The following is a 27301-nucleotide window of genomic DNA, read 5'->3' on the forward strand; positions in this document are numbered from 1 at the left end:
AGGATCGACTTACTAATCATGGTTATATCAAATGGACAAAAATATATCTAAGAGTGCAACTACTAGGCTATAGTGGAGTGTCCTAGTAGTTAACGAATGTTGGTTAACAAGGTTAATGAGTTTAACTAGTTAATCTTGGATCGTTGGAGCCCATGATCTATAGGTCCATTAGGTCCCTCTGCTAGCTCATATCGGACTAAACCATAGAACAGTGTGACGAGTGAGTTCGAAGTGTTCGAATTCAAATTAGGGAATATGCGCTACATATATACGATATATTTAATTGCATTTTTGTTTTATTTACGAATTAAACAAAAAGAGAGAATTTGAGATATTTAAATAAGATTTAAATATCTTAATCAATTATGTGTCGAAATTGATTGGGATTGGCATTTGAATTGATATTAAATATTAATTAAATAGTTTAATTAATCCTTTAATGTTATTTTAATTTGAAATTAATTATTCAAATTAATTGTTGAATTAAAATGAAGAAAGTCAAAATGTTGACTTCATTGAAAAATCCATGTTAGTGGAATTTTGAGTATCAAAATTTGGTTAACTCAAACATGCATGCTTGCCACATAATCCCAAACATTTGAGTGAAATTTTGAGTGTCAAAATTTGGTGATCTCAAATTTGCATGAACATGCAAACATGACTCTTTAAATAGAGTGATCATGTTACATGGAAGGTCTTCTTCCTTGAAAAAGACCTTGAGAAAATTCTCATAAGCTCTTTCTTCATATATACTAAATCCCTCCCAAGTTTAGTCACTCACCAGATTCCACAATCCCATTCTAAGGCTGGAGGATGGTGGAGAAGACACTAGTGGTGGTTCGAAACCGGTTCGTGAGGAAAAAGAAATTTGAACATGCTAGTTATTTACTATAATTGATGTTCTAAAAGTTCCTAAGATCCAAATTGCTTTCGCATGTGTTATATTAACACCATCAAGCCCATATTCACTCAAGTAAGATCGATGGATCGATGCGCGACATCATCAAATAGCATTTGCATAAAGACCTATCGGCCAAAGCCATCATCGAACTAGCTAAAGCTGGGAAAACACGACAATTTTGGGTTGAGGGAGACCTCCTGATGACGAAAGGAAACAGATTGTATGTCCCAAGAACAGGAGAATTGAGGAAGAAGCTCATTCAAAAATGTCATGATACCTTATGGGCCGGACACCCTGGGTGGCAAAGAACATACGCCCTAATAAAAAAGGGGTACTTCTGGCCAAACATGCGAGACGACATCATGCAATACACCAAGACGTGCCTCATCTGTCAACAGGACAAAGTCGAGAAAGCCAAAGTCTCAGGACTCTTGGAACCTCTGCCTGTGCCAACAAGACTCTGGGAAAGTGTGTCTCTAGACTTCATAACACACCTCCCAAAAGTTAGGGAATATGACGCCATCTTGGTTATCGTAGACCGGTTCTCAAAATATGCTACGTTTGTCCCCACTCCCAAATTATGCTCGGCTGAACTCACAGCCCAACTATTTTTCAAACACGTTGTAAAGTTATGGGGCATTCTGTCAAGCATCATCAGTGATAGGGATGACAGATTCATTGGGACATTCTGGACTGAGTTATTCGCCTCTTGGGAACAACCTTAAACATCTCCTCGAGTTATCACCCTCAAACCGATGCAGACAGAACGGTTCAATTGCAAGCTCGAAGAATACTTGCATCACTTCGTCGACGCTCGCCAGAAGAACTGGATACAACTATTAAATGTCGCCCAATTTTGCTTCAATTGTCAAACAAGCTCGTCTACGGGAAAGAGTCCCTTCGAAATTGTAAGTGGACGTCAACCGGCCTTACCCCATATTATTGATCATTCTTATGCAGGAAAAAACCCTCAAGCTCAAAACTTCACAAGAGAATGAAAGCAGACAACAGATATAGCCCGGACATATTTAGAGAAGGCTTCCAAGCATATGAAAAAGTGGGCGGACAAGAAGCGTCGCCCCCTTCAATTCTGAACAGAAGATCAAGTTCTCATCAAACTGAAACCAGAACAGATCAGATTTCGCAGTCAAAAGGACCAGAGACTAGTTCGAAAATATGAAGGCTCGTTGAAGTCCTTAAAAAGATCGGGGCTACCTCCTACTGAGTTGCACTACCCGCATGGATGAAAATCCATCCAGTAATTCATGTGAGCAACTTGAAGCCCTACCACCTTGACTCAAACGACGACCAACAAAATGCAATCACGAAACCGAGCATCGATCTGAAACAAAAAGAAACCAAAGAAGTAGGGGAGATCCTAGCTGACAGGGTTAGGAAGATAGGAAGACCTGTACGGTCGATTCGTGAATTCCTTGTCAAATGGAAGAATCTCCCTATAGAGGAAACCAGCTGGGAACGTGCCGAAGATCTGAACTCCGCTGCCACCTACATCGCAAGGTTTGAAAGTAGTTGTTTGACAGGAACGTCAACCAATTAGGTGGGGGAGGATGTCACGGTCATGCTCGTCCAGGGCGTGTTGCCCATGGCCGCATGCCCATGACAAGCCAAACCCTTGTCATGTCTTTTAATTCTAGTGTTTTTACTTTTGTAGTTCTAGGGCGTATGACGCCTCAAAAATATCATGTCTAGGCCTGCCAGACATGAAATGTCTTATAATGTACTATAGGGGGGATATGACTAGTTGTCAACTTCTCTGTACCCAAGGTTATATATTGTAAGCCATTGTTATCTCTCTCTTGCTTGCTTATATAACGTCTCTTTCAAAAATCTCTCTCTGCTCTCATTTTCTAAAACCTTCTTTTAAAACCGAGGCTAGAGGCTCGATCATACGTCGCTTGGCCGTAGGCGAAGCAAGAACAAATTGGCTAAGCTCACTTGTCGTTGGAAAGTGAGTGCCGCACAATCACTAGTCCGCTACCTTCAAAAGTGCGATTGTGTCACTCAGCTTCCCATTTTCTCAACCTAACCCGCAAGGCACCTTCATTTTCCTTTTCTTTTTTTCTAATTTTGGATTATTACATTAAAAAAAACTGATACGTATCATTTTAAGTAACTTCTTGTTTATACCATTTTAAGATAAAGAATATTCTAAGCAATTTCTCGAACATACTTGTAGGAACAAACGTAGTTTTAAAGAAAAAAAAAAAATCGTAGCACCAAATTTTTTAATTTTAAACTCACCATTCCTACCATAAAATTTTGTTGTTTGGATACTCAAAGAAAGTAAAATCTCAGCGTTAAATTTTGTTTCATATATTTTTATATATTAAAAAACAAACCTTAGAAATGTATTTTTGTAATAAAATTTAAAGATTTAGGTACAAAATGAATTCCCTATTTTCCTCCAAATCCCTCATTTTCTTAAAATTAACCCTACTTCACATTGACAGCCTCCGACCGCCCATTACCAGTCACTGTGCTCCGTCCCGCCGCCTCCTCCTCCCCCTCACATTCTCTCGCCTCCCCAAAGGACTCAGAGTCACATTTCTTTGTTTAATTCCCTCAGAAACACAGTGGTCCAGCCCCTATCCCGCGCCGTTCTTGAGATGGTGCTGCTGCCTCTCACTTTTCAGATTCCTAAGGTCTGATTTTTTTTTTTTTGTTTGTTTTTATTCTTTTTCGTTGGGTTATGCGCTTCATCCAAGGAGAAGAAAACTAATAATGTATCCCTCGCAAATTAGACGGAAAACACCGATTGAACTAACAAGTACAGAGGAACATAAAACAAACCAATTCTTCTATGAATCAGTAAATTTATAGGAGAAGTAATGTTTAAGAATGAACAATGCTTAAAAAGACCCTTTAGTTTTGTTGGCTATGAAAAACTTGTTGGAATTGAAAAGCTGTATTTGAAAACGTTGAAACTATAGAAAACTATGGACAAACAAAGTAGAAAACTTAACTTTTGATTTTAGTTTGATTGAATGACGTTGAGTCTTCTTGAAAATAGAAGAAACTATCCACGGAGAGCAGAAATTATTATCTATTTTCTTAAAAAATTTCATATGGTGTAGAATTGGAAACAGAATTTTAAAGTATTAAATCCTCACAAATCAGACCTATATAGAAGTATATTTAGGGGGTCCAACACGGGTTAGCTTTATCAATTATGGAGGTATATTTTATGATTTATGGGTTTTACTTTCTGTGCCTTGATTTGTCCTTTTTAGTTCAATCAAGTCTCTAGGTTTTGTATGGCCATGAAGAAGCCGGAAGAAACAGTTGTAGCTTCAAGTGATCGCTATGAGATGAGGATTCCACATGTGTTGAGTGTTGCTGGTTCTGATTCAGGAGCAGGGGCTGGAATCCAAGCGGATCTTAAGACTTGTGCTGCTCGTGGAGTGTACTGTTCCACTGTGATAACTGCTGTTACTGCACAGAACACCGTGGGGGTTCAGGTCATTATCACACACACATAATTATTATCCATATTTATTTGTTGGTGTATTTGTTTTGGCTTGAAAGGACAATGGGGAGGACTGGTGAATAAATAAATAATGTTCCTTGCCTGTCTGCTATGGTATAATGGGGTGTATAATGTTATCATGAGTTAAGGATGATTTTTGAAAACAAGGTGCTTCTGAGTGAAAGCTTATCCTTTGTTAGCACTTTATTAAGTGCTATCCTGGGTATGTTTAGGAATGCTTTTGGCGTGGTGAAAAACACCTTTTTCTTATGCTCAAAAGCATGTATCATAAATATAATGTTTGGGAGCAACAACAGATGCTTTTAGAAAAAGTTAATGCTACTTATAATACTTGATAAAAAGCACTTTTAGATTGCTTTTGTCTAACTAGGAAGTACTTTATAAACACTTATTAATAGTGTGAAAGCAAGCATAAAGTGATCTTTCGTAAAGCAGTTCTTTTCAAAATGCTTACAGTACTTCATCCTTATTCTATAAGCACTCCTAAATACATCCGTAGTCCTTTTAATAAGTTTTCAAGTATCACTTTTAAGTATTTAACTCAAATTATGAAAACTTTGAAAATACTTTTGACAAGCCAGAAACACTTTTTACCTTCGCAAAAATCATCCCAAACTCACTCTTAGAATATACAGTGCCCTTGAAGTTAGTTTTTGCTTTGTTCTCAATGAAATTAACTGAAATGTTTTGTCCTAAATTATACTGCTTGTAACACAAATTTTATTTAACACGAAGATGTAATAACTTTTTCAGGATGTAAACATTATGCCGGAGGGCTTTGTTTCAGAGCAGCTGAAATCTGTTCTCTCTGATATGCAAGTGGATGTGGTGAGTATAATTAAATTTTAAGTTAGGATTGCCTTGCAAGTTTTTTAGGAGCTCATACGGACAAGACTGTGGACTGTTCATGTATAGGATATTGAACAGGCTAGCTGTTATTGCTTTTTCAGTGCACGTACCAATATATACTTTATGTAAGCTGGAAAACACAGAAAGACTACTAATGATTACATTAATTCAGGTGAAAACAGGAATGCTACCTTCAACTGGCATCATTCAGGTTATATGTCAGCGCCTGAAGGAGTTTCCTGTTCAAGGTATAAAGTATTTCAGTAAGTTATTGGTGCATTTCTTTGATTTAATTATCGTTTTTTAAAGATTTTAATATGAATAAAGGCAGCTTTGGTGGTTGATCCTGTCATGGTGTCTACCAGTGGGGATGTTCTGGCTTGTCCTACCATTATTTCAGTGTTACAGTAAGTTGATTATCTGTTTATCGGGAATATCATTAGTCCTTTAAACTAGTTTTTATGATAATTTCTTGCGCTTACTGTTTGCATCTTTTAAATGTCCTCAGAATTAGTATATTGTTTTTTGGTTCAAAAGGACTCTGAAGCTTTTGGTATGGAGTTCAAGCTTTTAGCGTTAAGGCTTACATCGAACGAACCTTTATTAGAACCTACAGAGGCTTGAAATTCTTATGCCTCATATAATAATTAGAAAAATAATACTATTTTATTTCCTATTCTCTCAAAATGTGAATCTTCACCTGTGTAAGTAATGCTTATAGCACCATAATTTATTCATGCTTTTCGCTGATGTCCATACATCCAAGTAAGGACTACATGAAACTCCCAACAATTTAATACTGTTTTTAATGGTATTGCTACTGTTTTTACTTTCACATGTTAGATTGAGTGATTTTGCAAAACCCCTTCGTTTGCAAGGGGACATCTTGTCCGTTTTTCCATAGACTGTTTAGGAAGCTTTTTTTTATAATGAAATTTCTTGCATGTTTCTTATAAAAAGAAGAGAGAGAGAGCGTGAAAAGGAGAAAAATCTTCTTGGTAGTAGCTTCTTCTTAAAGTTGCTGGTTTTTCTTGTTGAGAGAGGCTTTTAGTTGTTAGTCTTTGTTTGGCTGCAATTACTCCCACAAATTTGCCTCACATTGGCCCCAAGGTGTGTCCTTGTTGGTAAGAAATTACAATATTGGAACCCCTCCCAAATCTTTAATTTAAATAGTGGGTTCTAGGGATCGAGAGAATTAATTTCCTTGCCCATCTACTCGAGCTGGATCTGGTGGGTTTTGTTGGGGATTAGAGTTGGTGGGGCCTCGATTCCCCAATTTAGAGTCATAATTTGCTAATTGAATGAAAATAATGCTTTTTCTTTAATCAAAATTCATGTTTGATCTTCATATGTTAGTTTTTCATAATTCTATGACACGTCTTTTGCTTTCAGGGATGAACTTCTACCAATGGTTGACTTGGTAACCCCAAATTTGAAGGAAGCATCTGCCTTACTTGGCGGTATGCCCCTTAATACAATTTCTGACATGCGTCATGCTGCAACACTAATCCATCAGATGGGATCCAAGTAAGTTTTTAATCCATCACATAGCTTGCCTTCTTTTGTAATTCCATTTTATCAATGAAATGAAAATCAATGTTTCTCATGAAAAAGAAGAAGAAATTTTTATGCTACCTCTAGTCACAAGAGACCGACTTTGGCACTCATTTTTCCTCACTGCCGCTTGCCTCCTAGCAGTAATGTTAATACCATTCTACCTAATTCAAAGAAGCAAGTCTAAATTATAAAAATACCCCTGAATTTTACCCTTTGTTTCAAAAGTATCTCTATGCTTTTAAAATTTGCAATATTACCCTTGTGGTTGTGATCTAGAACAAAACTTTGGATCATAATAATGGAACTTCTGAAGTATAGGAGTACTTTTGAAACACAGAAAAAAGTTCAGAGGTGTCTTATAATTTAACCATTTTTAAAACTTTAATTCTATGGTTGTTTGGATTACATTAGCGATCGTTAGTCATTCTCCCTCCTTTGCCACCCAATCTTCACCTTCTTATAGACCCATCGAATCTTCTCCCCCCTGCCTTCTCAATCCCTTGACCAACCCTCCTCAACAATCGCTAGCCATCCTGACCCCAATCCCTTCTTCCTTTCCCTCCTCATCAGTCAATTAACCTACCTCACTGCATTTACCAATTGGCCTCGAGACGACTACAAATTCCATGGAGTAATCAGGGACAAAAAAAGGCTCAACGAAAATCGTGATTGGCGACGAAGAAGACAGGAGGTGTATCTGATATTGGGAGAAAACCCTTCATATTTTCCTTGACCCTTATGTTAACCTCCATCATATTCATCCGAGAGAAAGATTTAGTGGCTGTATCTATGTATCCTCCATGGGAACGGGGAGAAATTGAAATAAAAAAACGGGTGCAACACGAGGACTTCCCAAGTGGTCACCCAAATTAGTACTACTCGAGTCAAAAGACCATTTCTTGAAGGATTCATAGGACCATTTATCAATTGGAAAATTTCTGATTTTCATCCATCCCCACTGGGTAGGCACTGGAGGATCTTTAAGAAAGGACTCCATACTCAAATTTTCAAATCTTAGCCTACAAGTTCCCACCTTATACCACCTATATTTCCCAAAGTAAGTCTCTCGTTCTTTGCCTTCCACCACGAGGAGTTCCCTATCAGGTTGAATGGGTCTAATAAACCCAAAATCATAAACTTATTGTTAAAGAGCTCATAAAATCATATGCCAGTCATTATGAAAGTGCACAAAAGATAAAAAGATTGATCTCTGCTTGTTTCAGTGATTTTTAACCCTTTTCCACCCTCAATCAGTGATTGGTGTGCACCGTGGAGTTAGGCAGCAGGAGAGCATGGTAGGGAGGGGTGGGATTGGGTTGGGTAATGTGAGAAGAGAGAGAAGGGAGCATTTTTTTTTCCTCTTAAATCAAACAGAGTGAAAGCCAATTGGAGAGCTTTGTTGTAATTCACCAATAGTTGCTTGGAGTTTTTACTCCCGTGTTTCATCAACTAGTGAAATTGTTTCTTCTTCTTCTTCTTCTTCAAAATAATAATAACAATAAATTAATAAAAATCTTTCTAGTTTTCTAACAACAAAATGTTTTAGGTGCACATGGGTGTCCATGAAATTAGTGAAGTGTCCACCAGTTGGCCTAAATGCTCAATCCATGGATATCAACGAAAGGAAAAAAAACAATGGGGTTTATAAAATTTTTGGAAGGAAGAAAAAAAAGGGAGCTGCAAAAAGAGTGAAGGAGGGAGGTTGAGAGAAGCAAATGTTTAGTTTAGGCTTGGGTTTACTCAAATAAAAGCATCCAAATTTCTCTTAGAATTATTTGTTTATTTATTTTTCTAATTTCTTATTGATTTAAAACCCTAGCTAATTGGATCTAAGAACCCTTATCAACCCTTAGATATGCTAACCCATAGATCACAAATTCTAAAACCCCCCAAATGAAGAGGAGTTCATCCCAAATGATTCTAAGTATCGAGAATTCAATTTGAAGAATAAGACCTTTAGATCTAAAATATCCCAAAACTCTAAAATGACAAGGAATACCCCAGGGGAAAGTTAGATCCGGATTATTTTATTGATCAAATATCTCAAGTATCACAAGGTAAGAAAACTTGTTTGAGATTTGAATCACTCCACCAGCATAATCAATCATGTCAAGCTTAAATGATTCTAAGCGTACAACCTAAACTATATAGAATTGCAAATCAACTTAGCCCTTGGCTAAAAGAAAGCATAAATGCTATTTTTACTATATTTTCTAAGTCTATCTTACAAAGACAACATGCATGGCTTTATATTGCCTCAAAATGAAACCCTTGACCTTTCATGAGGCATTTCAAAAGTTGTAACCTTCATATTTCATGGCTATAATTGACCACTAATGAAATATATCCTAGAAACATCATAAATTTAGATTATCATCTACCAAAGAATTTGTAACCATCCAGGAATAAATGAAGTTCCACCTGACCTAGTTTCATTGTTGCACAATTGAAGCTTGATTCTTCTTTAATGTGACATTAATTGCAACTTGAGCTTATCTCGTGGTAATTTGAACCACATTTTTTCACATCTTTCTCTAAGTTCATATGACATGATTATTAGTTCGGCATGTTATAACTATTAAGATAATTTTGAGTTCAATTTTCTACCCAATTAAAATCAACCTTGCACATTTTAGATGCCCCCTCCGCTTCATACTACCATTTTTATCAATTTACTCCTGACTGATGCTGAAGAGCGTTATGTTTGTTTTTAGAAATGTACTTGTCAAAGGCGGGGACCTTCCAGATTCATTGGATGCTGTAGATATATTCTTTGATGGTAAGTACAGTACAGAATGCATAATTCGGACAATTTGATATATATATTTTTTCGTTATGAAGGAAGCACATCCACTGAACCCATATTTTTTTCATAGGCAAGGATCTGCATGAGCTACGATCTTCACGCATAACGACTCGCAACACTCATGGCACTGGATGCAGCTTAGCATCATGCATTGCAGCTGAGCTTGCTAAAGGGTCTTCAATGTTCTCAGCTGTTAAGGTAATTGTCTACGGACTCTTATTTTAAACCCACCAATAAGAAGATTAAAGTCTCAACGGTTCATAATACAACTTCCTATTGAATAGTTAAATAATTTTAAAAAAATAAACTTATGAACCATCTTCAATTTGTTAAAGGACAATAGTTGTTGAAAATAACGCTATATTCACTATGTATGCTCACTGACCTTGACGGATGATCAAGACGGGATGTTAAGAGTTACTTTAATGTTTTTTTTTTTCCTGGCTTTTCATTGAAATGATGAAAAATAAAAAAATGTTCTAGGGTTACAAACTCCCAAAGGGAGTGAAAAAGGGAAAAAAGAAAAAAAATACAAACAGTACATACAATCAAATAGTAGAGATTAGTCATGAAAATAAATAAATTTTTAAGGAACCAAGATCTTTCCCAACAACTCTTGAGCCAATTTTACTCGTGACACCTGCATCAACTCTTGAGCTTTGCAAGAATTACTAACCATTGTTAAAAGCTTTGTAAGAATGATCACCGACAAAGAAATAAAAAATATCCTTATGCAAGTCAATTCAAATATTTCATGCAAGTCGATTCAAATATCCCAGTGAAGACAAAAAAAAACTTTGTAAAGCAAAACCATGATGTGGCTACCTTCTCGAGCTAATGGAGAGTCTTCTTGTCACAGTCCTGAAATAATAAGCCAAAAGTTTAAGAAAAAGAATCTACAAGAACATCAACCTCCCTACTCAAATCCATGGATGAATGAGTGATTCCACTGTTCAAACTTAGTTGGGAGTCGACCTCAAACACGTCATTACATGGTGGAGAGTCTTTTGTCGAGTGAATAAATCCTCTCGTTAAACCTTGAGTGAAGTCAAAATGGTTGTTGAGGGGATAAGTGAAGGGGGAGGGTGGTAAGGCGACATTCTAATTGAAAAAGAATTTAAAGAAGTTTCCTGGAAGCATGAATGGTAAGAAGAAAAAAGCACATCTTTTTTGTGAGAATAATGCAAATGATAGGCTGGAATATATAACCATTCTTCCCCTCCTTTTTAACACTTGTGGGCTTGGAAATCTCAATCCGTAATGGAGGCCTCTAGGATTCTCAATATATGAGGGATATATCTTTCACAGTCCTATTTGATAATCAAGCTTTTAAAAGTTGTACTTATTTTTTCACCTTTCTTTACAGCATCTTTCCTAATGAAACATTTAAATTCACGACCAAATTCTATTTACAACCCCAAGGTTTTCAAAACTACTTTTTTTAGTTATTAAAACTTGACTATTCTTTGTTTTTTTTTTGAAAGCACTAATCAAAATATGGTTGCCACTCGATCCAATTTGGAGCTTCAAATTCTTTGTTTATTTGTTTTTTTTTTTTTTTGGATGAAAGAGACGTATCATTTCACTCCATATATATAATTTGAGTAATTCAAAACGCAATAGGCTTGGTTGTCGTTACCAGACTTGATGATTGTCCACAACTAAGGTTTTATTTATCTGGATCGTTACAGATAAGCAAACAGTTTATTGAAAGAGCATTAAATTACAGCAAGGACATTAGCATTGGAAATGGACCTCAAGGCCCATTCGATCATCTATGTCGTCTTAAGAGTCGTGAACAAAGTTCGTATAGACAGGGGAGTTTCAATCAATCTGACTTATTCTTGTATGCTGTTACGGACTCGGGTATGAATAAGCGTTGGGACCGTTCTATCACAGATGCTGTTAAAGCTGCAGTTGAAGGAGGTGCTACTATCATTCAAATAAGGTTTGTCTACTGTTTTCCATTAATCAATTGTTGTTAGTTTGCTTAAAAATGTTTTCAGAAATTCATACATATTCAAGTCATTACTTCAAATGTATTGAATTCCATGTTGCATTTTAATACCTCTTAGCACCTTCTCAGTTGTTCAAAGGTTGAATGGCTTTAGAAACTTACCCATAAAGTGTAGGCTAAATTCTCCCTATAGGCTAGCAATAGTGAGGTCGTAATCTTGGGTTAATAGAACCCGACTGTAAGATTTGAATCTCTTAACGTGTTGCATTATTGTTGACCAAAGTTATAAACTTAGTATAATTAAAACTTGTATTCAATTGTTAATTTGCTTCCAATGGTCGCATGATCTTATTTTTATGAACAGGGAAAAGGATGCTAAAACTCGCGATTTCTTGGAAGCAGCCAAATCATGTATAGAGATTTGTCACACACACGGTGTTCCATTACTGATCAACGATCGTATTGACGTTGCACTTGCCTGTGGTGCTGATGGTGTACACATTGGTCAGTCCGATATTCCTGTTCATGCAGCTCGTAGCCTTCTTGGCCCTGATAAGATTATCGGTGTCTCATGCAAGACACCGGAGCAAGCGGAACAGGCATGGCTTGATGGTGCTGATTACATTGGGTGTGGTGGAGTTTATCCCACAAACACAAAAGCAAACAATCTGACCGTTGGGCTTGATGGATTGAAAAAGGTTTGCTTAGCTTCAAAGTTGCCTGTGGTTGCAATTGGTGGAATTAATCACAGTAATGCAGCGGCTGTGATGGAAATTGGTGTCCCAAATCTTAAAGGTGTTGCAGTTGTGTCGGCTCTTTTTGATAGGCAATGTGTTTTAGAGGAGACCTTGAAGCTACATGCAACATTAGTGGAGGCTACAGCATTATCACCTGCGAAATGAGTGAGTGAGGGACCATAGTGCAACGACACAGTTTCTTGATTTTGATGAAATCAAATGTATGAATAATTGTAATGCTTTGATTTTAGTAGAAAGGTTTTTGAAATAAATGTTATTGTCTCAATGTGATTATAATGTAACAAAATTTAATTTCATGATAATAAGCATGGTCATTATATATTCTTTAAAATAAGCATGGTTGATGGGGGCGATTTAGCTATGTTAAGCAAGTTGAGATCTGACGTTTTGCTATGTAAAAGAGGTCTAGCATTATGTGGTGCTTTGTTGATCAGGCTCTTCAAATTCAAACAAGGAAATGGTACATACAATAAGATCGGTAGAAAAGATACATAATTATGGGTTTTGAATTCTTAAAAACTTGATCGGTCTATTGTCGTCTAACCTTGCTTATGCACTTGTGTGGTCCCTAGCTCTAGGATAGGTTTAAGGAAAGTGGATCCCAACGTGTTGTCCACTTTCACTCCATGCACGATACATAATACTAGTATTGGTCCTAAAACACTCCCCAAAAAAATATGTTAAGTCACATGGTCGGTAAACAACATGAATTCAAGTAAAAAAAACTATGTTCAGGATTTGAACGAAGATTCAGAATTTAGATTTGTCCCTTAACTGTCCCAAGATTTTCCTGTCTCATGCGACATAGTCCTAACGTCTCAGGCATGAGATTTGAATAAAGATCCAAAATTCGAATTTAGCATCCATCAGCCTTGACATTCTCCTATATCCCTAGCAATATAGTATGAGTCTGAAATTTTGCAAAGGAAAGCATCCTGCAAAAAGCCTTAACAGGACATCCACCTAGGTGAGAAAAAAATGAGATCATGATGTACCACATAGATGGGAGGTCTAGGGTAACTTGGAGTATAAGGGATGTCTGATAGAGTAGTACCTAGCTAACTGGGCGTCGTATTAAACTTAGGGTCATAGTTGTGCATTTTCTAGAATCCAAAAACATAAATGTTTGGGTTCGTGATTTTGGCTTTAAGTGCCAATCATAAAAAGGCTAAGGCAAACTTCATAAAGTCATACTTCCAAAGCATACTTATCATTTTCATGCTTAAACATGCCTCATAAATTCACAGTATTAGGTCATACTTTAAAATTTCATGTACAATAAATAACATTTAGTGGATTAATTTTATGATTTACGCAGTTTTAGTTTCTATTAGGTATTTACGGAGTAAAACGTTTAATTGAAGTCATAGGTTCTTGGCGTAACCCTTTCCTATTCACTTAATAATAAGTGAACATAACTTCGTACGACATTCTAAGGGTTCTCTAGGAGTGTTTCATAAGAAAAGGCCATGACAAATTACTTGGTGAAGCCTAAGAGTCCTTTCTAGCATGCTCCTTAACTCCAAGTTGCACCAAGTTCTTTCTTTAAGCATTTAGTCTATGCATCTTGCCCTCCCAACACAATCTCATCTGCTAGCTAGATTCGTAGTCATGAATTTTGAGTACATAACATGGTTTTGTTAGGAGGCATAAGGTTTTGAGTTCTTGTGCATACTTCAATCTTGAGGACCGAGATTCTGAGTTCATGAGCATAGTTTTGTTTCGAAGACATTGAAGTTTTGGATTATTAGTTCTTAGTTCTTGTTTCTTGTCCCTTGGACATTTTCCTTGGAGACTTATAGGTTCCTATATGTTGGTGAATAATGCGAACCTAATTTATGTCCAAGGTTTCATGCATCCTCCCCAACATAGTCTAAATCATGATACTTGAATCTAGGGCTATATGTATTCCCTTTAACATAGTCTACATGCTTGTGTCCAGGGCTTTATGTGCTCCCTACGAGATATTCTGAATACCTACCTCTAGGGCTTCATGTATTCCTGCAACATAGTATGAATACTAGGTCGAGAGGTTATTGTGTCCCCTACGACGTAGTCTAAGTCATGAGATCATGTTGCACTGCTCATTGGGAGGCCGTTAGAGCATGAGGTGAGCATGGGTAGAATGGTACCTAGCTCTGTAATGAAGTAAAATTCAAGAAAAAAAATACTAGAACAACTTTGTTGATGAAATCGTCTTGATTTGAGTCCTAAATCGAAAGATACAAAAATATGAAATTCAAGAAACCTAATTCTACTTTGCGATTTCGTCTCATAGGAGGAGAGATAAATTTTCTTCGCTAAGCTAGGGACACGAGTTGCCCGTTGCATGGAGTCATGTGTTGAGCGTTGAGTGGAGCAACGCGACTCTAGTCATTCTGTGACACGCGGCGTTTGCAACACACCGTCTGACCCGCGACCCGCTAATCGACCCGATCCAATCCGCAACCTAGTTGACTCGTGGTCCAACCCGAATAAACCAAACCTCTCCAAACTGGACTGCGACGCTTGCGACTAGGACCATTCCCGGCATGTGGAGGCACGTGGCCAGTGCATGATAGTCTAATTTTCACCATTTGACTTCTATTTGCCCAATTTTTCATCCTGATTCCAATTCTAACCTTATTGTATGTGAATTAGGACTTGAGGGAGAAAAATCATATTTTTGGATACCCTATTCGTGTAGGAATGCTAAGCGAATGACACGCACCAACCAAGTAAGTTATCATACGATACTGTAGGAAGAAATACTTGTAGAAATCGCTTGGGTATGCATGCATGCTAGTTTAATTACCTTAAGTGGTTAGATCTCTCAAGAAAAGAGCTTAGGTAATAAGATTTAAAGAATGATGCGTAATGTGAAGTTAATCATGTTTTATGTTTCTGCTTAGTATGTATGTGCTTAATTCATGCGGAAAGGAGGATGAGAAATTTGTGAACTCTACGCTCCAGGTGTTGATGGATGATATTGCCCTATTGAGCATGTTTGTCTATTTTGCCTGAACTTTGTATGATGTATCTAGATTTTTGATGTATGCACATCAAGTTATTTATGATTTATTGTTACGTTGAGACTAGGGATTTGTGGTTAGAGTGACAAGTCACTAAGTTTAGACCTAGCTTTTTCCTTAGGAGCCTAACATATCCCCACGGCATACGAACAACTTTAAGAGGTACCCTTAGGCTGAAAATTGTGTGAACGGTGTCATAGCTTCGTGGGGGACCAGAGGTTCTTGATTAGAATCCACTGCTCCTAGTCGTTTCACATGGGAAACGTGAGCACACGTCGTACAACTCACCTCCTAGGTAAGATACCAAGTAGTCTGATAAGTCATGCATGAGGTAGCTCCTCATAGGTCACCGGTCATTCATAGCTCGGCATAAGGAATTCTTAGGGTTTAAATGAAAGGAAGGAGAATCAGAATAGCCCTAAGGGGTTAAGACTAGAACCAGACGTCCTATACCCAATAAGAAGTTTGTGTTTATCTGTTAAGCCTAAAATGCGATGAAAGCCTACAAGTAGGTGGCTTATCGAGTATAACTTTTATACTCATCTTTCTTATATCTTCCTTTTTCAGGTGCGTGAGGCGTCAGGTCAAGAGAGGGCTTGTTGAGTGATGTGGATTGTCATAGAGGAAAGCATGTCCAAAGGCGTCAATCCAATCTTTCTTTTTGTACACACTATCCTTCATGGTCCTCATTGTCAAACCGATCCCATATTGATTTCTTATGAAATAAATGGTTTTTGAATTGATGCCTTCTTTTAAGTTTTCATGCATACACATTACACGTCATTATTGATAGCTTTTAGATGAATTTGTAAGCGTCTTATTACTTTGTAAAGTAATTAAATCCATCCTGTCACATGATTGAAACACTTGTACACATAAGAAATAGATTGAATTAGGTGTATTAAACAAAACAACATGAGATGTAAGCAATATGCTTAGAAGTTAATAAAGTAATATGTAGCCACTAATATAGATATATATTTAGTATCCAACTGGTCCGCGGGGCATCATGGCAAGGTGTCGACAACGGAAGGCAGGCCGAAAGGATCGGCGGAGAGGGGTCGGTTGAGGCCATGGTTTCAGGGGAGTCCTTCTTCAACGCCCTTTCCTCTCTTCCACATAAATATTCATTCTCCTCTTTCTTCTGTCTTCGGATTACTTTCCCTCCTTCCCATTTCCCTCTGCTTCCCATTTCCTCCTCCTAATCCCAATGCCTTTTCTTCCTCACCTTTGCGCTTAAATGCTCTTCTTCTTCGCGGGTATCTTCTTTTCTTTCCCCTTTTATTACTATTTCTTTCCATTGTTGTTGTTCGATTTGATTTGATGGAATGTAAGTTGTATTATCATCGATTTGGAATTGGAATTGGAATTGGAATGGAGTTGTTTTCATCGTTTATTGTCAATCAGGTAATGTAAGACGTCGTATTCGTTTCTCAATTTGGATATGAGGAATGATGAGACGGACTAGGGATCTCTCGTACCTAGAACTTGGCTTGTTGAATTGCTTAATCACATCTTGTGAAATGGAATGGATCCTGTTGTGATAATTGTTTCTTTATTTCTTAATTGTGTGGAGTATGCTTGTGTCTTTTCTTGAAGAATCACTAGCCTCATCCTCATCTCCATGCTATTCAGGATGATATTGTCTCTTGAGCCTAAGATCTTATAATTTTAATCGGCCAATGTGGGACTCCTCCCCACCATCTTCAACAATCATCCCCTTGAACAAAATATACCATAGAGCCTCTCTGGAGACCTTTGGAGTTCTCGAATAGCCTCTCCTTAATCAAGACTCGACTCCTTCTCTGGAGCACTTGAAAAAAATACCCCACCTATTCAACAATCGAGTCATTTTTTACTACACCTTCAAGAATCTCAACTTCTTTGTACAACACTTAACGATTTCATTCACATGGCTAGGTATTGGACATGGCTTTGATATCATGTTAGGAATCACGGACTTCCACAATGGTATGATATTGTCCACTTTGAGTATAAGTTCTCATGGTTTTGCTTTTAGTTTTTCCAAAAGGCCGCACACTCATCGAGATTGTATTTTTTACTTATAAACTCGTGATCTTAGCCTTTAGTTAACGAAGGTAGGGCTCCTCCCAGCCATCCTCAACAGTATTGATAGAATTGGTTGAATGGGTAGGTTGAATGCATACTGAGATACATTTTTAAGCGGATGAGCGTTTTACCTCTTAGAATTGGTTGGTCCCTCAGTTTGAGTGATTGTTTCATGCTTTAGTTTACTATTTAGAACTGTTCTATTTGTCTCTGAAATTAGACACTAAATTTTGTGCACAGGAGTTCTGTACAGTTGTGGTGAACATTAAGAAATGGATGGAAATGGTGGGATCAAGTGGACTGGAATCCGCCATTTTGTGAGGCTGAAGCAGACTCTCCAACACTGGCAAGCTGTCACAGTTAACCCGAAATCCCAAGCATCCAATAAAAATCAAAGCCAAAGCCAAAATCATAATCGTGGGATCCTTTCACCAGCAATCAACAAAAGGCTGATGAATGCCATGTGTTGTGATTCGGATGAGGAGAGCTGCCAGAGCCCTGAGCATCTATCCGATGTCCCGAAAGGGTACTTGGCTGTTTATGTTGGGCCGGAGCTTCGTAGGTTTATCATTCCCACCAGCTATCTTAGCCATTTGGTGTTCAAGGTGTTGCTGGAAAAGGCAGAGGAGGAGTATGGATTCGATCACAGTGGCGGGCTAACACTCCCATGCGAGATCGAAACCTTCAAATACCTTCTCAAGTACATGGAGGTTCAGCAGCTCGATGATCATCCTGATGAGCAGACCCCAGGTAAAAAAGAATCCTCAACCTTCCCATATCATCATCTTTTATCAAGTTCTTGCAGTGAATTCCATTAGCAAAGTTGATGGTTATTGACTTCGTTAACACAAGTTCATTTATTATATGAATTGCACGAAGATTATATTGAGAAGAATGAGGCATTTTAGATAGACAAAATAATGATGCATATTTGGTTTGGTTGCTGCAGCTGAGAGTTCTTTAAGCATGGAAGGATAAAAAAGGTTGTGATGAACAGCAGGGAGGGCTATTGGGAAAGACGGATGGATGTCAGATATACTGTGAAATTGATGCGTTGTGGTTTTGGTTTGAGAGTCAGAAACATTAGTAGGGATGTTTGTTTGTGTTTAATTAGTTAGAAAAGTGTTTTTTTTTTTTTACTTTTGGGAGGGCATAATAATCAATTAATTACCCTTTCAAGGGATATGAACTTCAATTTGCTTCCCTGTATTTGAATGTGAAGCACATGATTGTTTTATTATAAATAATAATAATAATAATTTCCACCGTCTAATTCAGCCCTAAACTTGAATGTGGATTTTACAACCTTTCTTATCATCCTCCATCTGAGGTTGGGTTATACAAAAATGTTGATGTCAACATGTATCGATATCGAAATTAGATATATTACTTATCAACTTGTACATTGAAGCTCTTCTTACTTCATGAAAAATCATAACAAGACATAAAAATCAAAAGATGTCTTCGCGAGAAGTAGGAATTAAAGGGAATGAAAAACTCTTTATGAAAGGCAAAAACTCTACTTTTGTAGGAACCGTAGCTTGCATGTCTTCTCAATGTAGTCCAACAACTTAAAAGTTCTCCTACATCCCACAAGATTTTCTAGGACTCGAACACAAAACCGAGGCGTGTGAGACCTTCAATTGAGCCAATAACAAATACAGGGCGGTCACAGCTCAAAGTAGAAGTCCAAACACAAGCTCAAAAGACGTAATAAAACACAGAACACAAAATTGAAGTAAAACACTACTTTTAACTAAGCCCACAGCTCAATCCTCTTCTTCTTCATCTCCATCTCCGCCAGCAGCCTTTTTCGCAGCCGCCTTCTGGTTCTTTCTCTTCACCCTTCCAGGACGTCCGCCTCCAAATGGACTTGTGAGAGAGAAATCTATGTGCTTTTGGGAATCAACCCTCACCATGAAAGAGGGTATGTTAACTACCTGCCTCCCTACCCTATCAAGGCAAAGAAGAAAAATGTGCTATGTAAAAGCTGACCATCATCATGAACTAGAACGATGCAAGCAACAAAACGGCAGAAGAAATGTTAAACTGTACATGAACTCTATTTCATTCTGGGAAAAAGATGGATAGTGAAGCACCCTACCTTATATGCTTCTGCCTGATGAGCACTCTAGCGTGGTGGATAGATTTTGCCATTCCAGACTTGAACACAAGGGTTTGGAGACGACGCTCAAGGAAATTCTCGACAGTAAGCGCCAAGACATAATCGAGCTTGTTTTGACTTTCATCCAAAAGACCATACCTGTTCATCCTCCTAAGCAGGGCCTCTCCCTCAAAAATTCTTCGTGGATTTTTTTCATCAAGCGTCAAAAGCATCCTGGCATTATTTCGGATTCGGCTCAATGCATATTGAACACGCCATAGCTCTCTTTTACAACGAAGCCCATATTCACCTACAAGTTTGAGCTCTGCATCCAGACGCTCCTTCTCATAAGGGCGCCGAGGTTTCTTGAAGGTCTTCCCATCTATATAATGATAAATCCACAATTCAATGATCCTGGGTCTATATAAAAGCATGAAGAAGCAAACATCACCCAAGCATCATTGTTTTTCAAACATTTTTCTGTAACATTTACACCCAATATCGTCATTGATTTTATAACATCCTAGAAGGTCGAGTCCAGAAAGTGAAACTTACAATGGCATCCAGTTCCAGCTTAAAACAGTGGTAAAAATGTATTGAGCTACAAGAATCTAAGCCTAGAAAATCTGAGATTGTGCAGTTTAATGTGATGAAACCGTAGGTTCCCAGATTGAAATGAAGCAATTAAGAGAATAAATTGAAAGGAAAAAATCGATGGTAAATTGAGGATACTCACAGTTCCTGTAGAAAGAGACGTGGACCATGGTATGCTCTCTGCTAGGGCTTCAACCAAGCGGAATGGTGGAGGTTGAAGAGGGAGGAGCTAGGGTTTAATCTCTCTCTCTCTGTATTTATTTATTTATTTATTTATTTATTTTCGTTTATAAATAAAAGTGGAGAGGAGAGTTGGGAAGTGGGCTGGGCCGAAGTGTGAGATGGACTCTTACTGGTCAAGGGATACGAGTTTGAATTTTAATAAGGATTATTCATATTTTGAATATAATTGCTATATTTGAAATTTTATATGATATTTTCTAATAAAGCTACGTGTATTTCTCGGAAATATTCCTTAATAAAATCATGTCTCTATTCAATAAAAATAATTAATTCTTACTTTAAATGGCTTATAATTTGAATTTACAAGGGGATGGATACAAGAACTTAAATGGAGAAGATAAAATTTCGATGAATTCAGCTCTAAATTCAGGATCATCTTAAAGTTTTCAGGGTCGGTAGAGCCTGGTTATATAAGAAGACTTAGGGATATGATTTTCCTTCCTTTATTGACCCATGATTAGTGTCCGTGATTTGATTTACTTATCACTATAAGAGGATGATAAGGGTTTCGCTAACTAGATCCTAATTTGAGCTTATCCTAACTAACGAGGAGGGTTTGCCTAGCATATACTCGATTAGACTCCCTATTTGATAGTACATTTGAGTTACCAATAGGGAATCTACGTGGACAAATAGGTGCATGCATTCTTACTTATGATGATACATGATATAAACCAAAACATCTCAATTATGCAATATGATTTTCAAGGAAGGATTCTTGGATGATTACAAATTTTGGGTAGATAATAATTTTTAAGATCTTTTATTTACTCTTAGGTTACATTTACACTATGGCTAATTATGACTATAAAGTATAAAAGTTACCACTCTTGAAATGTCGGTTGTAAAGTTAAAGATTTCATTTTTTAGGCTATATAAAGTCATGCATGTTGTCTTTGTAAAGGAGACATAGAAAATAATATAGTAAAAAGAGCATTTATGTTTTCTTTTAGCCCATAGCTAAATTTTTTTTGTAATTCTATATAGTTTAGATTACATGTTAGAATCATTCAAGTTTGACCTTATCCATCTTTCTTGTAGAGTGATTTGAGCTTAGGTACCTGAAAATGGCTTTAGGTATTTTAAGATCACAAGGGTTACTCTCTTTCTCCTTAGAGTGGAAGAGAATCAATTTGATTTTGTTAAGAATTAAAACAAAGCATTTAATATAAGATTAAATCTATACCTTTGTAGAAATCATGGGTTGCAAGCTTCCCAAAGTGTATTCCAACCGTGCAAGAGTTCCTCCAAAAATCTCCAGGTCAATATTTGTGAAAGCCTCTTGAAAGAAAGTCCCCTAGAACTTGGTCGACACTAATGTGTACTTCAAATCTTGAAAACTCTCTTCGCAAGCCTTAGTCCACACAAACGAGATACCCCTTTTGGTCAACTGTGTGAGCGGTGACATTATCTTAGCAAAGTCTAGCATGAAGCGTCGATAGTACATTGTTAATCCCAAAAAATTACGTACTTCGGTAACTGTAGTCATTGTTAGGCTATGGAGCCTGATGCTTATTTATAGCTTATTCAACTGTTATACATAATAAAGCTATATTTGGTAAATGACATATAAAGTAAATTGTCATAAATATAAATAGCTATGTATAGTAAATGTATGGTAGATAATTATATATAATAGATGGTTATATCTGATAAAACTATATATAGTAAGCTAAACCACATATATATATATATATATATCCGGTAGAGATTTGAAAATGTACTTTCTATATTCTCTGTATTCTTTCTGTACATACTTGGAGTCATCAATATAAATCCTTTAGCATAGCTCTCCTTGCATTTTCTCTATCCTGTTTTTTGTGTTCATCTAGATCGAGTGCGTGTGTTGTTGTGCGATCCTAACAACTGGTATCAGAGCTAGGCGAAATTCACCACAATCTGTGAAGATGAAAAGTTCAAAGATTGGAATTGAGAAGTTTGATGGATCCGATTTCAGTTTCAGAAAGATGCAAATTGAAGATTATCTGTACCAGAAAGATCTTCACGAACCCCCTATTGGGGGCGAAGCCGGATACCATGACTACGGAGCAGTGGAAGCTCAAGGATCAACAAGCCTTATGGCTGATCTGGTTGACGCTATCCAAAAATGTGGCGTTCAACATCATTAAGGAGAAGACAATATCATATATGTTGAAGGCGTTGTCGAATATGTATGAAAAACCGTCAGCTATGAACAAGGTGTATTTGATGCGAAGATTGTTCAATCTACAGATGTCTGTAGGTGGATATGTTGTTGATCATATAAATGAATTCAATATGATCGTAAGTCAACTGAGTTCGGTGGAAATTAATTTCGAGGATGAAATTAAAGCATTGATTTTGATGTCATCTTTACCCGAGTCGTGGGATACTGTTGTTGCTGCAATTAGCCATTCCCGAGGATCTGATAAACTGAATTTTGATTAAAATTGAGATGTACTTCTCAGTGAAAGTATTCACAAACGAGAAATTAGAAATTCATTTGGTAGTGCTCTCAGTGTTGACCAACGGGGAAGAAGTAAACCAAAGGGTCCAAACAAAGGGCGATCAAAATAAAAGAACTGAGAAAAATCTCCAAATACACCAAACGTAATGTGTTGGAATTGTGAAGAAAAATGTCACTTTCGGACAAATTGCACTAGACCAAAGAGGAAGCATAATCACAAATCTGGAGATGATGATGATTCTATAAATTCCCCAGAAGACATTGGGGATGCTCTAATCCTCAGTGTGGACAGTTCGATTGAATCCTGGATTTTGGATTCAGGTGTATCTTTTCATTCGTCTCCAAATAAAGAGTTGTTCTAGAATTTCAAGTGTGGAAATTTCGAGAAGGTATATCTTGCCGACAACAAAGATTTGGAGATTAAAGAAAAGGGAGATGTTTGCATAAAAGCTCTAGTAGGAAATCAGTAAAGGATGTCAAATATATTTATGGTCTCAAGAAGAACCTAATCTCTATAGGTCAGTTGGACAGCACAAGTTATGCAACAAAGTTAGGGAAGAGTTCGTGGAAGATTATGAAGGGTGCTGTGGTGGTAGCACGTGGCACAAAATCTGGAACCTTATACACCACTGCAGGGTGTATGAACATAGCTGTCATTGCTTAGAGTGCTTCAATTTCAAGTCTATGACATAATAGACTTAGACATATGAGCGTGAAAGGAATGAAGATGCTGGGTGCGAAAGGAGTTTTAGAAGATCTGAAATCTGTAGATGTGGGTCGTTGTGAGAACTGCGTTATGAGCAAGCAGAAATGAGTTAGCTTCACAAGGACTGCCAGAGAATTGAAGAAAGTGCGGTCAGAAATGGTCCATACATATGTGGAGCAAGGTTCCAAAACCACTAAGCAAGTGGGAGTTGAGCTTAAGTTGCAAGGAAACTCACCTAGTGATGTTGTAGCATATACTCATAAAATTCCTAAGACTACTGCTGGAGAACCAGATGTGGAGCAAGGTTCCAAGACCACGAAGCAAGTTGGAGTTGAGCTTGAGTTGTAGGGAAACTCATCTAGTGATGTTGTAACAGATACTCATGAAACTCCTGAGACTACTATTGAGGAACCAGATGTAGGGCAAGGTTCCAAGACAACGAAGCAAGTGGGAGTTGAGCTTGAGTTGTAGGGAAACTCATCTAGTGATGTTGTAGCAAATACTCATGAAACTCCTGAGACTACTCCTGAGGATCCAGATGTAGAGCAAGGTTCCAATACCACGAAGCAAGTAGGAGTTGAGCTTGAGTTGTAGGGGAACTCACATAATGATGTTGTAGCAGATACTCATGAAACTCCTGAGACTACTGCTGAGGAACCAGATGTGGAACAAGGTTCCAAGACAACGAAGCAAGTGGGAGTTGAGGTTGAGTGGCGAAAAAATCACATAGTGATGTTGATACTCAAGAAACTTCCGAGACTGTTGCAGAAGAACTAGCGGTAGAGTAAGTAACACCTGAATCGGTGTTGGATCATCCAGTACTATCAGAGTACCAGATATGTATGTATCTTCATTACACTATCTGTTGCTGATGAAAGGGAACCAGAGCCCTTTGATAAGGCCCTACAGTTAGAGGATACAACCAAGTGGGAGCAAGTCATGGATGATGGGATGTATAGACTTCAAAAATGTGTTGTACTGAGGATGAGTATGTGACAAAAAGTGAAGCTGAAAAGAAGACGATATGGATGACTGACTATCGGGAAGAATTGGGCAAGAAGTAGCACGAAAAGATTCTTTATAGAGATAATCAGAGTGTCATACAGTTGGTTAGGAACCCGCTATTATTTAAAGATAAAATAGGGAAGACGATACCATTTCATTTGCAGGTTAGTGGAAGATGGTGATGTGTTTTGAGAAGATAGAGGGTGCAAAGAATCCAGCAACATGTTGACAAAATGTGTTGATGTCGGAATATTGAGGTTGTGTAAAGTCTTGATTGGTATAGTGGAGTGAAGATGCTCATGATCATTTGAGAATGATGGTTGACTGGATCAGTCTCCAAGTGGGAGAATTTTTAGGTTATGGAGCTTAATGCTTATTTATAGCTTATGTTATATATCTATATAGTAAAACTATAGAGTAAATTGTCATAAATAGTAAATAGTTGTATATAGTAAAAAGTTATATATATATGGTAGATAGTTATATATAGTAGATGATTATATTTGGTAGAGCTATATATAATAAGCTAAACCATATATATATCCTCTTAGATAGAGCTTTGAAAATGTATTTTCGGTATTTTTCTACATACTTGAAGTCATCAATATAAATCCTTTAGCAAGAGTTCTTCTTGCATTTTCTCCATCCTGCTCTTTGTGTTCATCTAGATCGAGTATGTGCGTTGTTGTGCGATCCTAACAGTCAGGCAAGCCCAGTTGGTGACTGCTTCAACCATTTTGAGATCCACTAAAACCCTATCCTTTGACACCGCATGCCATATAAATGAGACTTGTTGTAGCCATAGTTTACACTTAAAAGAAATTGACATACAATCTATTATCCCTCGAAATAGATAGGACTTTTCAAAGATCTAACTTGTGTTCCTAATCCATTTTTTAATACACTAGAATGTCGTCTATGAACACTATAACAAACGTGTCTAGACACTCTTTGAATACTCGATTCATCAACTTCATAAATATACATGGACATTGGTGAATTCGAACATACTTGTATTATATCCAAGTCATCATGTTTATTTCTTTTATCGTGTTTTTCTATGTCTTTTGTAATCTCGCACATGTTTTGTTGTAAATTTCTAAGTATTTTTCCTAAAATTTTCTATTAAAAAAGTTTTAAATTGTTCGTCGACATGTTTAATGACATGCATATTTTCTATTACTTATTTAGCCGATTTTTATTTTATGTCGATTTTTATTTAAGTATGCTTTAAGTCTTCAAATTATCAAACTATTTAGAGATCAATTAACCTAACAAGTATATATTAAAAAATAATGAAAATTATGAAAAATTTAAAATATCATAATTAAATAGAGAAAAGTGAGAGATACACAATAGTTTTTAAAATGGGTTAGACAAGGCATTTGAATAAAAAACTTCTTACCTCTTTCCACGGATCAGAGAAAAACTCCTACAATGCTCTTTTTAAGAGTTCAAAAACAAACTCAATCATTTCTACATCTTAGGATAAAAACCGCTGCAATGCTCTTTTTAAGAGTTCAATAACAAACTCAATCATTTCCACGGCTTATGATCAAATCGTTACACTACTTTGTTTATTAGTTAAAAGTAAACTCAATTCTTCCGTTACACTGCTTGCCCTTCACGTTCCTTCTCCTCGACGTGTTCACGCGGGCACTGTCGACCATTCCGAGCACGTGTGCCCACCGTCGCCTCGATCATGCCGCCCTGCTTGCGTTAAATGCAATTTGTGTGCAAGGAATATCGAGTGCAAACATACCAGCACTAATGCAAGGAATTCCGTCAGAATTGTGCAGTTAAACGTGCTTGGGGGAAAGAAGTTCTAGGTAATTTGTGCGCATGACATGTCGGGTGCGATCATTCCAGCACTAATGCATCAAATCCCATTAGAACTCCACATTTAAGCGTGCTTAGGTGAGATTAGTACAAAGTTGGGTGATCACTTGGGAAGTCCTCGTGTTGCACCCCTTTTTTTATTTCAATTTCTCACCCGCTCGCACGCTCACGCCCGTCGGGTGTCGATCATACTACCCCGCATGCGTTAAATGAGATTTGTGCGCATGGTATGTTGGGTGTGATCATACTAGCACTAATGCACCGAATCCCATTAGAACTTTGCAGTGAAGCATGCTTGAGCGAGAGTAGCACTAAGTTGGGTTACCACTTGAGAAGTACTCGTGTTGCACCCTTTTTTTTTTATTTTCAATTTCAATTTCTCCCCGTTCTTTTCTTCCTATCTTTACAAATGGCAACCTCCCCCGCTCACGCCCATTGCGTTTCGATCATGCCTCCCCGCATGCGTTAAATGTAATTTTTGCGCACGACATGTCGGGTGCGATCATACCAGCACTAATGCACCGAATCCCATCAGATCTCCGCAGTCAAGCGTGCTTGAGCAAGAGTAGTACTAAGTTGTGTGACCACTTGGGAAGTCCTCGTGTTGCACCCCTTTTTTTTATTTCAAATTCAATTTCTCCCCGTTCTTTTCATCCAACCTCCCCCGCTCACGCCCATCGCGTTTCGACCATGCCGCCCCGCATGCGTTAAATACAATTTGTGCGCATGGCATATCAGGTGCGATCATACCAGCACTAATGCAATGGATCTCATCAGAACTCCACAGTTAAGCGTATTTGGGCGAGAGTAGTACTAAGTTGTGTGACCACTTGGGAAGTCCTCGTATTGCACCCCTTTTTTTATTTCAATGTCTCCCCGTTCTTTTCTTCCTTTCTTTACAAATGGCAACCTCCCTCGTTCACGCCCATCGCGTTTCGATCATGCCG

General features: G+C 37.5%; 3 protein-coding genes, 1 long non-coding RNA gene, 2 other non-coding genes and 2 pseudogenes across 8 annotated transcripts in view; 7 read left to right on the plus strand and 1 right to left on the minus strand.

Annotated features, from left to right (window-relative positions):
- The window catches only part of LOC111493399, a 631558-nt gene that overhangs the window by 359357 nt on the left and 244900 nt on the right, over window positions 1-27301 (plus strand). The gene's annotated exons all lie outside the window — the stretch shown is intronic.
- LOC111492599 (thiamine biosynthetic bifunctional enzyme TH1, chloroplastic) lies at window positions 3345-12631 on the plus strand. 2 transcript variants are annotated; one of them, XM_023141961.1, is made up of 10 exons: window positions 3345-3564; window positions 4153-4380; window positions 5163-5237; window positions 5431-5506; window positions 5590-5665; window positions 6651-6785; window positions 9530-9594; window positions 9692-9819; window positions 11313-11569; window positions 11943-12631. In XM_023141961.1, exons 1-10 carry the CDS (start codon window positions 3529-3531, stop codon window positions 12478-12480), a joined length of 1614 nt encoding a protein of 537 aa, XP_022997729.1. In that variant the 5' UTR covers window positions 3345-3528; the 3' UTR covers window positions 12481-12631. The 2 variants fall into 2 exon arrangements, with proteins under 2 accessions (XP_022997729.1, XP_022997737.1); XM_023141969.1 differs by having other exon boundaries at window positions 4163-4380.
- On the plus strand, window positions 16358-18702 carry LOC111493305 (auxin-responsive protein SAUR71-like). Its single transcript, XM_023142961.1, has 3 exons — window positions 16358-16606; window positions 17658-18167; window positions 18367-18702. Exons 2-3 carry the CDS (start codon window positions 17690-17692, stop codon window positions 18393-18395), a joined length of 507 nt encoding a protein of 168 aa, XP_022998729.1. The 5' UTR covers window positions 16358-16606; window positions 17658-17689; the 3' UTR covers window positions 18396-18702.
- Window positions 18922-20380, minus strand: LOC111493255 (40S ribosomal protein S9-2-like). Its single transcript, XM_023142906.1, has 3 exons — window positions 20258-20380; window positions 19522-19903; window positions 18922-19370 (listed from the first exon to the last, which is right to left on the minus strand). The coding sequence occupies exons 1-3, from the start codon at window positions 20283-20285 to the stop codon at window positions 19187-19189; spliced, it is 594 nt and encodes a 197-aa protein (XP_022998674.1). The 5' UTR covers window positions 20286-20380; the 3' UTR covers window positions 18922-19186.
- On the plus strand, window positions 26368-26486 carry LOC111494394 (annotated as a pseudogene).
- Window positions 26589-26707, plus strand: LOC111494345 (annotated as a pseudogene).
- Window positions 26849-26967, plus strand: LOC111494162. The gene has a single exon (XR_002720135.1). It is a non-coding gene; the product is annotated as a 5S ribosomal RNA (ribosomal RNA).
- Window positions 27091-27209, plus strand: LOC111494416. Its single transcript, XR_002720183.1, has one exon. It is a non-coding gene; the product is annotated as a 5S ribosomal RNA (ribosomal RNA).

The sequence above is a fragment of the Cucurbita maxima genome, unplaced genomic scaffold (genome assembly GCF_002738345.1).
Source record: "Cucurbita maxima cultivar Rimu unplaced genomic scaffold, Cmax_1.0 Cma_Scf00001, whole genome shotgun sequence".
NCBI lineage: Eukaryota > Viridiplantae > Streptophyta > Magnoliopsida > Cucurbitales > Cucurbitaceae > Cucurbita > Cucurbita maxima.

Coding starts and splice junctions, on each gene's coding strand:
- LOC111493255 (XM_023142906.1), bottom strand. CDS start 20,285: ATGGTCCACGTCTCTTTCTACAGGAACT. Junction 19,904..20,257: donor CGTCTCTTTCTACAGGAACT/GTGAGTATCCTC, acceptor ATCATTATATAG/ATGGGAAGACCTTCAAGAAA. Junction 19,371..19,521: donor ATCAGGCAGAAGCATATAAG/GTAGGGTGCTTC, acceptor TTGCCTTGATAG/GGTAGGGAGGCAGGTAGTTA.
- LOC111493305 (XM_023142961.1), top strand. CDS start 17,690: ATGGATGGAAATGGTGGGATCAAGTGGACTGGAATCCGCCATTTTGTG. Junction 18,168..18,366: donor TCCTGATGAGCAGACCCCAG/GTAAAAAAGAAT, acceptor TGGTTGCTGCAG/CTGAGAGTTCTTTAAGCATG.
- LOC111492599 (XM_023141961.1), top strand. CDS start 3,529: ATGGTGCTGCTGCCTCTCACTTTTCAGATTCCTAAG. Junction 3,565..4,152: donor TCACTTTTCAGATTCCTAAG/GTCTGATTTTTT, acceptor TGTCCTTTTTAG/TTCAATCAAGTCTCTAGGTT. Junction 9,595..9,691: donor TGTAGATATATTCTTTGATG/GTAAGTACAGTA, acceptor TTTTTTTCATAG/GCAAGGATCTGCATGAGCTA.